The 11,185-nt window shown below is 46.8% G+C and overlaps 1 protein-coding gene across 1 annotated transcript; it reads right to left on the minus strand.

The window, feature by feature from the left end:
- Positions 1-1,974: 1,974 nt before the first annotated feature.
- LOC311132724 (uncharacterized protein) lies at positions 1,975-9,149 on the minus strand. Its single transcript, XM_084166018.1, has 3 exons — positions 8,940-9,149; positions 3,748-7,085; positions 1,975-3,519 (listed from the first exon to the last, which is right to left on the minus strand). The coding sequence occupies exons 1-3, from the start codon at positions 9,013-9,015 to the stop codon at positions 3,385-3,387; spliced, it is 3,549 nt and encodes a 1,182-aa protein (XP_084022144.1). The 5' UTR covers positions 9,016-9,149; the 3' UTR covers positions 1,975-3,384.
- Between the last annotated feature and the right edge of the window lie 2,036 nt (positions 9,150-11,185).

Below are 11,185 nucleotides of genomic sequence, written 5' to 3' on the forward strand. Positions count from 1 at the left end.
ACTGAAATTTGACTTCTGCTTTTAACCCAACCCCTCCGAAAGACACACATACATACACATATAGGTTTTGGAGAGGGTGCCCGGGGAGCTGTTGTTGTAGGGGGTTAAGTGCCTTGCTCAAGGGCACAACTGCAGGTAATGGTATCTAGGATTTGATACCAGCAACCCTCCGGTTGCCAGCTCACTTCCTGACAGATTTTTCCCGTCAGACCCGGGATTCAAACAGGCAATCCTCCAGTTGCTAGCTCCCCTCTCTAAAACATAATTATGCTTATTGTGGTATCTCTGCTTTTGTGATGAGTCAGTGTTCATGATTGGCAGAACTTTCAACTTTGTTCTGAATGTAGTTAGATATTTAAACAATGAACATTAGTTTTGGAACATGATTTTGACACTTCATCTGAATTGATTCATGATCATTGACAGTGGTGTAAAGTACTTAAGTAAAACTACTTTAAAGTACTACTTAAGTGTTTTTTGGAGGGTATCTGTACTTTACTATTTATATTTATGACTACTTTTACTTCACTACATTCCTAAAGAAAATAATGTACTTTTTACTACGTACATTTTCCATGACACCCAAAAGTACATGTTACATTTTGAATGCTTAGCAGGACAGGAAAATTGTCAAATTCGCACTTACCAAGAGAACACGTGGTCATCCTTACTGCCTCTGATCTGGCAGACTCACTAAACACAAATGCATAATTTGTGATTGATGTCTGAGTGTGCCCCTGACTATCTGTACATTTTCTAAACAAGAAAACGGTGCCGTCTGCTTTGCTTAATATAAGGAATTTGAAATGATTTATACTTTTACTTTTGATACTTAAGTATATTTTAGCAATTACATTTACTTTTGATAGTTAAGTATATTTAGAACCAAATACTTTTAGACTTTTACTCAAGTAGTATTTTACTGGGTGACTTTCACTTTTACTTGAATAAATTTATATTAAGGTATCTATACTTTTACTCAAGTATGACAATTGGATACTTTTCCCATCACTGATCATTGATGATACATTGATTAAAGACAGATATTAGCTGTCCATTAACATTAATAAAGCCTTCTCACCTGATCAATATCTATAGGTAGCCTATGTCATCAAAAGTTTGCTGATCAAGTACCCCCTCCACACTTGTGTGACAACTCCACCCGTTTCCTCTCAAACCCAACCACCATCCCTGCATCACTTTCAAACTCCACTTTTTTGATTGAGACATGTCTCTGTCTCATTCCCAACGCATGTGGACAAACTTCTCACACATGGCTTCTTTTCAGCCCTTTGTCTCTTTCCCCTTTCTGCTCCCAAATTCCTCTCCTTGGTTACCGGTTGTCATGGTTTTGGGAGCCTCAGCTAGTGGTAAGGGTGGTTGGAGGATTAAGGCGGCCATTTTGGGGACAGCTGGCCCAGGTCTCTGTGTGTGCTGCCCCATGTCCCGCTCACTGTCGCATAGGGGTGGGGGATGAGGGCTATCATTGTGTAAGGATTAAAGCTTCCTATGTGTCGGACTATTACACTGGGAGGGGGAGGACAGAGAGAGAGGGAAAATGAAAGAGAAAATGAAAGAGAGTGAGTATGAAAGAGAGTATGACAGAGAGAAAGAAGGGGGGTGAGGGGGGCCTCTACAGCTGCACTTTCAATCACACAAGCACTGATTATCCCTTTCACACACACGCACACACACACACACACCACAGAACGGAGGAACTGAAACATACAAAGTGAGGCCAAAAAAGGCAGAATAAGTAGACGGCTATAGCGCCCAGACAAAGGAACTGTGAGACAGACAGCCAGACATACAGAGCGCTGAGACAAATAGCGAGACAGAGCACACTCCGACATACAGAACATGTTGACATGCAAACAGAATACTTAAACAGATAGATGAATAGACTGCGACCAGCTGTACTGAGACAGACAGAGTGATAAACAATGTACACAGACAGCCAGACAACCAAAAAGCTATGTTTCCACAATCAGAAGTATTTTATTTTCTCTTTTTGACATAAAAAAAAAAAATGGGAAGCACATGTTATCATCATAACTACAAAAACAATGGTTGGGAAAAACCACACGAAGGCAAAATAAAGTACTACAACTAAACTGATCTAACGTAGGATACAGTGCAGACAATTTCTGCAGGGCAGAAAACTTGAACTCTCAAGTGCTTTGAGAGACAGAGGGAGAGAAGGAATAGGAGGTAAGAGGGAACAGGAGGGCGGGTGAGAGGGAAGAGGAGGAGAGAAAGAGAAGAGGAAAGACAGACAACAGACAAGGAGGGATGAGGTTATCCATCCGATATAGTTCATCCTGGTCCTCGGCGGGTTCAGTTGGTTCATACACCAGTTTCTGCTATACTTCAACACTAGCCTGGTACCAAAACTTCACAACAGTGAAACATAACACAATCTATTTGGCTGTCAGGCTACTTCTGTATGTCCCTGTGCAGATATATCCAATAAATTATGGATAAACCAATTACAATCACTGATATTAGTCATCATTGTTCATTTTTCAGGTTCCTGCTGTATGGTCACTCACAACGGCAGGAACCAGGATTGCCAAAATACATTGTATATACGGACTGGTCAATGTAACACATTCATCATCATCATCTCTGTTTCAATGGATGTATAGACAGCAGTGTACACAGTCAGTGCAACTCCATTGAAACATCAGTACAGCAGCAAGACAGTTTAAAAAGTACAAAGTCAGTAAAAAACCTACAAATAGTAACATGGTTCATATATACAAGGAAATGGCCACTACTACGCTGGCCTGTTTTGGTATGGAGTTCATACCATAGATCCTACAGTGATAATTCAGTAGAAAACACATTTCTCTTCTTCACTTCATCCCTATTTTAGAATTAAAAAGTGAATTTCATTCATATGTTTGACTAGAACTAGCTGCTCTAAAACATACATCCCTGCTCATCTATTCAATTGCGATCCAACACATATACGGCACTGGTTGCCGTTACACTACAAGACAATTCTGTGACATCATGTTGTCAATAAGGCCTCATTGTGTTCTTTGAGATAGTGATATCGTAACCATGCCGACTGAATTAAAACATCACAACAATCTAACATTCTAATATAGACAAAATAGACCCAAATGACTAGTACCAAAACTACATTGAATTAAAATCAATCATTCTAGAATCAATTCTAATTATATGACGAAAATACATTCCCTTGTCAGGGCCTTTTTTTTTTTTTGACTGACTGACTGACTGACGCCGTTAAGCTGCCAATCATATGCCTTTTTACTCAGTAGTGTCCACAGGTTTCTCTGCTTCCTTCCCAGATGCAGCAGTGATTGGCTGATTCTCTAAGGTAACACGTTTCTCAGGAGATTTGGCCAATCGTTACTTTTCATCCTCCTTTCCATTGGCTGAGACCGAACTCGGATCCTCTGTAGTTTCATTGTCATTGGTCAGGGTGGCGGGAGGAGGAGTCTCGGTGGGAACGTTGGTCAACACAGGGTGTGTCTTCATGTGTCCCTGTTGATGGAAACATAATTTTTTTATTAGTTAAGTGATCAATAACTTTAATTAGAATATATTTGCTAACATAAAACAACAGTAAAACATGAGAAATAGAGCAATTGCACCACACGTTTTTCATTTTCCAATCTCAAGAATCAAAAGTTAGCTTCTGTCAAGTGTTCTGTATATCCATAGGAACATATGGTACTAATACATTATATCCTTATCTTATGCTTTTTATACCTTTAATCCACTGCGGCTGGCGTATGCCTTCCCACACAGGGTGCAGGAGTAGGGTTTGGAGGGCGTTGAGGCTGGGGTGGCTAGCTGGGAGGTCTCTGGTTCCTCTGGAGCCCTATCACTCTCCTCCGTGGAGCTAGGGGTCTGCTTCTCTCTCTCAGGCCCCATGACCGATGAGGTGTCTCTGGGTGCTGTGCTCTCACTCTCCCCTTCAAGTTGGACTGTCTCCCCTTCAGGACTGGGCTCCGGTGGGGTGATACTGGGGGACTGGGCTGGCTCTGAAGCTGCTTTAGGGCTGGCAGGAGGGGTGAGCGTGGGTGAGGGGTTGAGGGTGGCGGGGGATTTCGGGGTGGAATCAGATTCAGGACTGGGGATGAGTCCATCTGGAGAGTTGGTGTGGTTCTCTGTGATTGAGCCAGAGCCATTGGTGAGCCCCCCTGACCTACTACCATCAGTATCCAAAGCTGGTCTGGAGACACAAAGGGCAAGAGGGATGTTTTCCTCCTCCTCTGCCTCACCATTCCCCACTGAGGCAGGCAAGGAGCTGGTCGAGGATGTCTTGGGTAGCTTAATTAGGCTGGCGTTAGAAAGGTCAGCTGGGGAGTCTTGCAAGTCTTCCACAGAGGCTGCAGATGGGCCGGAGTCTGACTCAGATCTTTCCCCCAGGAGCATGGGGTCTTCTGGGGAGGGATTATGGGTCAGAGGTGGGCTAATGCTGGCCGTGGAGGGTGAGGGTTCACACTCCCCCTCTACAGGGGGGCTTGGGTCAGCTGCCTGGGATTGCTTGGTCGCCGGACCTCCGAAGTCTAAGCTACTGACCAGCGGGTTAGGGTTAGAGATGGAGCTGGTCATTGTTAAGGCCAGGGGGTGGAGGCCTTGGAGGCTAGAGGGTTTGGATGGAGAGGCTGTGGTCATTTGGCCCAGATCTTCTTGGGACATATCTGTGCCTTCCTCTCCCTCACCCCCTGGGGGTATCTGGCCCCCCAGGTGCATGCGGATGTGGTGCTGCAGCACCAGGGCATTGGTGAACTTGCGCGGGCACAGTGGGCAGGAGTTCTGGGTGCGGGCGTTGGGCGGGCGGGCACGGTGGGTGGCGAGGTGGGCCCTCAGGCTTCCCTTAGTGGAGAAGGAGCGTCCACACAGCTTACAGGGGAAGGGGCGTTCGCCCAGGTGGGTGGCCTGATGGAGACTCAGGGCCCTGGGGCAGGAGAGCACCCGCAGGCACACCCCACACTGGTTAGGGGCCAGGGCGGGATTGGTGGATACAGGGAGACCCTGTCCCCGGCTGCTCACCATGGCCTCAATGTTGGGGTTGGGGCCGAGGCCCAGGGCTGCCATCATCTCCCTGCGGTAGGCGTTGGAGCTTGTGGTCAGGTCATGGCCGTGGGTGTCCCCGTTTGAGGAGCCGTCTACTGGGCCGCGGGAGGACGACTGGCCCCCGCTCTGGGGCTGCTTCTCCAGCTTCTGGACCAGTCGCTGCAACTTGGAGGTGTCAGAGGTTTGGGTGAAGGACGTGGAGGAGGAGGAGGGGGAGGACGTGGGGAGTTTAGGGTAGGGAGGGAATGGGAGCTGGGTGTGGGGGGAGGTGAGATGGGAGGTAGAGGGGTGGGTCCCCGGGGGACGGAGGAGGGCGAGGTGGTGGGGCGAGGGTCCTCCGGGGAAGAGGATTTTGGGGAAGTGGGCCAGCTGGGAGTAGGGAGAGCCTGGGTGGAGGACAGAGTGTGGAGGGGTGTTCTCATCAAACCTCTGCTGCTTCACCCCTTTGAACTGGCCACCCATGGAGGATGAGGATGATGACGGTAACACACTACCTGAGGCGCTGCCTGCTGCAGCGGAGGCCCTGTTCAGCTGTAAAAGGGAGTGAGCCGTGGACAACAGTGCCATGTCCATACTGGGCGGCATAGGTATAGAGGAAGAGGAGGGGCGAGGAGACGCCCCAGAAAGGAAACCGAGTGCCATTCCCTCCGTCATTCCTTTCACGCCTCCGAATGGCGGCTCCTCGTCTTCTGCCCGGCGCTTCCTACGTCTCTGGCCGGTGGTGGCAGCGACGTGGGTGGGGCTGGGCTGCTCCAGAGCTGGGGGGAGGAGCGAGAGCGACAGCTCGGGGTTCTGCTCGCGGTGACGCAGGAAGTGGGCCTTGAGGTTCCCGCGGGTGGTGAAGCGACTGAGGCAGACGGGACAATGGTAGGGCCTCTCACCTGTGTGGGAACGCAGGTGGATTTGCAGCGAGGAATCACTGCTCAAGACCTTCCCACAAAACTTACAGGCATGCTGAGGACGTCCTGCTGAGGACAAGGACCCCAGGGAAGAGCTGGACTGAAGCAGGTGGTCCTGGGAGTGGCTGGAGGTGGGGAGGGGCGGGGTTGGGAAGCTGACCCCGTTGCTGTGGCCGAAGGGGGAGGTGTTGGAGGATTTCTCATGGAGATAGCGCGGGGGAAGACCCAGGGACAGAGGATGCATGGAGGAGGCTATCGAGGAGCTCCAAGTGGTGGAGGAAGAGGATGAGGGCGAGGTAGAGGAGTGTGGTGCTCTGCTTCCATTAGTGTGAGAGGAGAGGCTGGGCTTGGACACAGTGAGCTGGGGGAGGAGGGATGGGAGGCAGGCCAGGAGAGGGGAGGCCGAGGATGGGACAGGGGCAGAGCAGGGATGGTGTGGTGGGGAGGGGGATCCTGCTGTAGGTATTTGGTTATTCTCTCCACTACCAGCCTGGGAGGTGTCTTGGGTATAGATGGCCCCTCCTAGCCGGAGAACATGCCTACAGATCTCCTCCGTCATCTGCATCTGGTGGATCTGCCTCTGCTGCAGCACCCTGAGCTCCTCCAGGAGCACAGCCAGGGTCGGGGGCACCTGGATCTGGCCTAGCCCCGGCACCAGGGGGCTGGAGCCGTTCTGATGCCCAGGACTGGTGCTCTTCCGGCGGAGAGGGAGGGAAGACGAGGAGGAGGACAAGGAGGAGGTAGTGATGGTGGCAGAGCTGCCCATCTGTGGTGAGGTCATAGTGGCATGGGAGTGGGCCTGATGGGAGAGGGTGTGGCCCGATGTCTGATTGAGGTTGAGTGGCAGGGACTGGGAGGATAAAGAGGGGTGAGGGAAGTCTGGAGAGAGGGATGAGTGGGTGTTGGGAAGAGAGGTGGTGTAGGGGGCGATGTGGCAGGGCCAGAGGGGGGGCGGAGAGCTTTCACTGGGAAGGGAGGGCGCGTGGAGACCCCCAGGAGATGGCCGAGGGGCCAGGGGGGGCTGTCGGCCTTCGAGCGAGGTGGGGGAGGACCCAGAGGAGGACCCAGAGGAGGTCAGTTCTGAGCCCAGAGACATGGACGGTGACTTTGCTGACAGCTGGTCGTCTATGGACAGAGAGAGAGAGAAAAAAGTAAGGATTAAGACTAGTGCCTTTTCATCACATTATTCAACCAAATGAAAAGTTCAGTTTCATGATCAAATTCATTGATGTTAAGTCTCCATAAGAACCATGAAAGACAGGGTGCAAGCCTCATTCTTTATAGAATTGAAGTGGGAGCTCAAAGTAAGTCTATAAGTCCAAACCTTTAACTGTAATAATTGATTCCAACAATTGCTAATGTTTTCATATTCAATTCCAAGCTTAAAGCTTCAGTCTTCTAATGTAAAGCAATGCATGAGCAAATATTGATTAAGTCTGCAAACATACAGAGTCAAAGTCTTTCCCCTCAAATTATCTTGTCTTCTGTCCACTCTACTTCTTTCCTGAGCAAAACTCTCCAAACATCTTCTTACAACACAAACCACCTTGTTGCTATGGCAACATTTTTAAAAGGACAATGGCAATAGCCAAGAAAACCCATAACCCCTTTTAACCCACTCCTCACTCCAGCAATTCACGTCTTTCATCTCCCTATTCACCCTTCCCCCTGACGTCACATAAGGGGTCAGAGGGTGGGACACGCTAAGGGTTCTGGGCACTGTCCAGAGGCTTGTGATTGGTCTGCTCCTCAGATCTTTAGAGCTCTGGGGTCAAATTCTTTCAGAATCTTGAGCACAGAGTGAGAAAGAGAGAGAAACAAAAGAAGGGGGAGGGGGAGTATGGACAATGGAAAGGCAAACTAACTATTCCCTCCTAGAGTGATATAGTGATGGAATGAATGACTGTACTATTTACTGCTGCCAAATTGTCAGTCTTGGTTCCTTTCGCAGATTTCAAGGTGTTCAAAACTAGTTCCTTTGAAACAAGTTCCTCTCTATGGAAATGTACCTGCAGAACTTCTAAGTAATTCATATTTTTTAAGGTGTGTTTGTGCAGCAAATGCAATACAACTGAAGGTGCATGCATTCTGCATTCTCCCCCCTCTGCATTTTACACACTGAGCCCCCCAACTGGGTAGGTGTATACAGTCAATAGAGTGGGGGTTAGAGAGGAAAGCATTCAGAGGGTGTGGGGGAGAACAAGGAGGAAATGAAACATGAGGGAGAAAAACATGGAGAGAAGAAGAGAACAAGGAGGAAATTAAACATGAGGGAGAAGAAGAGAGAGGAGAGGAGAGAGATTAATCTGGACCAAAAACACCCCCTCCTCCACCTCTCCTTCCACCCACCGATCCAGCCTTATTGTTGGTGAATAGAGATACTTTCCTCTAAGTAATGAAAGACCTCCAGTAGTCATTCTGAGCAGACCGCTAGTTTCCTAGAGGACTCAGCATCACAGGAAAATGGCCACAGATGGATGTTACCATCCAGATCACAGGGGCAAGTTTACAGGGCCAGCCCTCAAATACCTGGAGCTCTCCCCTACTGGGGCCCATTGCAGAGCTACAGCAGACTGAGCAATCCACTAAACTCTAACTTATTGCAAGAGCCAATTACTTTTAGCAAAGATAAAATATGCAAACATAAAACACAGACATACACAGATCAAGTTATGCTGATGATTGATCACAAAATTACTTTTTAGATGTAAAAATCAATATATGAGGAGGAATGTACATATATAAACTGCATCTATAATAAAATAGACAACTTGTAACTTTAGGCCTACTCTCTAGCGGGATTTTAACTCCAGTTTCTGCAGCTTATCTAACGTTACCTTATTTAACACTATTGATTACCATTATAGTTGTAAATTCCGACCTGTAACTTGTTGCTTCATTCATTCATAGAACTATAGGGATATCCTAGGAATAAAAACATACGCATGCCTTAGAATACCCATAATAAACTTTTCTCACCGTGCGATAGTAACCGCGTGCCCCCCGGGTCCGAGTTAACGAGCTGTTGGGGTCGTTTCTGCTTCCGGCGTGACATGATTCACAAGGAGAAGGAAAGAAAGAGGGCATCAGCCGATTAAATAGCTCTGGCCACTTTAAGCACTTGTAGGCTTCGGGTTCCAGAATCCGTTAAAACTCAAATTTCAGGTAAATGTGAATGTCCAATCTGCATCTAGATAACGTTATCGAACGTTTATCCCTTGCCCGTAGGAAAACAAAGAGGTGTAGAAATAGAAATCCGTATAAACGCACCGTGTCATATGAGGCTGCGGTTAGTGCGTGTGGCTGTTTTTCTAAAATCGTCTCTCTCGCTCTCCAAACTTGCCCAATTTGTGGCGCCCCCACCCCCGCTCCCCTGCATACACATAGCCTACGCAGGCACACATAATAACATGCACACACACACACATACAATCTCTTCGTGTTCCTCACTGATATTTGCATTTCAATGGCGCGGAACACCGACTCCCTGGTTCTCCCCTTTCTCTCGGTATTTCCTTCACGCCATCACTAAACTCTCAATCAAATATCATCCTAAGGGTGTTAAAATCCACATGAATAAATCAAGTATATGACTTTACTTGTTGCATGCTGTTTGAACCCATTCAACTAGAATTTGTTGACGAACTTTGAGATTTTGCCTAGTTCATGGACCATTATTTTTGGCACATTTGTGGGAATTAAGTGATAGCAAATATTTGTACTAGGCTTTGTAGATAAGTTAATAAATAACAAAATCAGAATCCTTAACGAATACACGAAATCCTGTTTCGATTTGTGTTAGCTAAATTATCCTAGCTTACTCTACAAGTGGTCAAGAGACTGGAAATAATAACAGCCTCATCATTGCAATATATGTGATCATTATGTGCTAATTATTCACGGAGAGGGCAAGGGGGATCATATAGGCCAACCGTTGCAGAATGAATGGGCACATTTGCACACAGATTTACATATGGCTAATTATCAACAAAGAGATGGTGTGAGACTGTTGAGGCGGTTCCATCCATTCCGCATCAGAACATGCATGTGTTCCATTCCGTGTCATTCTACGCACTGACCCCCCTTCTACCAGTGTCCTGGTGCGCAGGCAGAGCTTTATTTAAAAGGCAGAGAATAGATGGGAATCTGCGACAATGGCGCACTGGACACAGTTGAGTGAGCATCTCTTCTCTCTCACTATCAACCCCCGGATCCAGTGCTGCTCCAGCACAATGCCCTCTTTCACCCCCCGCCTTTACTCCTGTACCACGTGGAGGAGGGATACAAAGAGGGAGAAAGAGAGAGAGAGAAAAGGGACAATTTTTAAGTAGGTATCTCACATACATGTCCCACTCAATGCATGGTGGACAGGAAAGAAAAGCAAAAGGTAGGTTAAATGGAGAAAAAAATAATGTATTGCATGGTAAATACAATGATTGTACAAAGATGTGTGAGGATTAAACTAATGCCAAGTAAACAAAAAGGGTATCATCACCTGTATAGAAAATGAATCAAGTATTCCAAACATGAATAGGCAAAAAGTTACTTAAAAAATCCACTAGTAAAAATGGATGCACTTTCAAATCAAATTGTATATGTCACATGCGCCGAATACAACAGGTGTAAACCTTACCACAAAATGCTTACTTACAAGCCCTTAACAAACAATGCATAATTTTAACAACAATGCAGAACTCCATCAAACTTGTAATTATCCTTCCTTATTATTATTAAGAAAAATATAACTTTTATAAAGTTTTTACTACATAAGTCTTAATGGGTAATACCTATTTTATTACGTCTATAATAAAGGGCCTATTTGATTGGTCCCTTGAATTTACTAGCAAGCCAATCAGAATTTTCATTCCAGCCCGCTTCAAAGACGTGTAGCTAGCTAGGAAACCTTTAGCATCAAAACATTCCTCAAAGGTCCGAGTTTTGCCCAATTAAACAGGTACGTTTGCTAAACCCATTGAGTGTCGTACACAGCTAACGTTTTATAGAGTTGTAGCTAGCTACTAATTTCATAAAGAAATGTTAGAACTAACGTTACAGTTATTTGTAGTAGCAGTCTGTGTGGCGAGACAGTTAGCTAGCATGCTATGCTAAGGATGGCGGAGGTTGGTTGTTGCATACCTTGCATGATGAAACGTTACATCATCAACCTCTGTGTGTGAAGTGAGTGTATCTGAAGTTTCACCAAGTTGTTGTTGTCCCAGACAGCC

Source organism: Coregonus lavaretus, assembly GCF_964263955.1.
Source record: "Coregonus lavaretus genome assembly, chromosome: 7".
Classification (NCBI taxonomy): Eukaryota; Metazoa; Chordata; class Actinopteri; order Salmoniformes; family Salmonidae; genus Coregonus; species Coregonus lavaretus.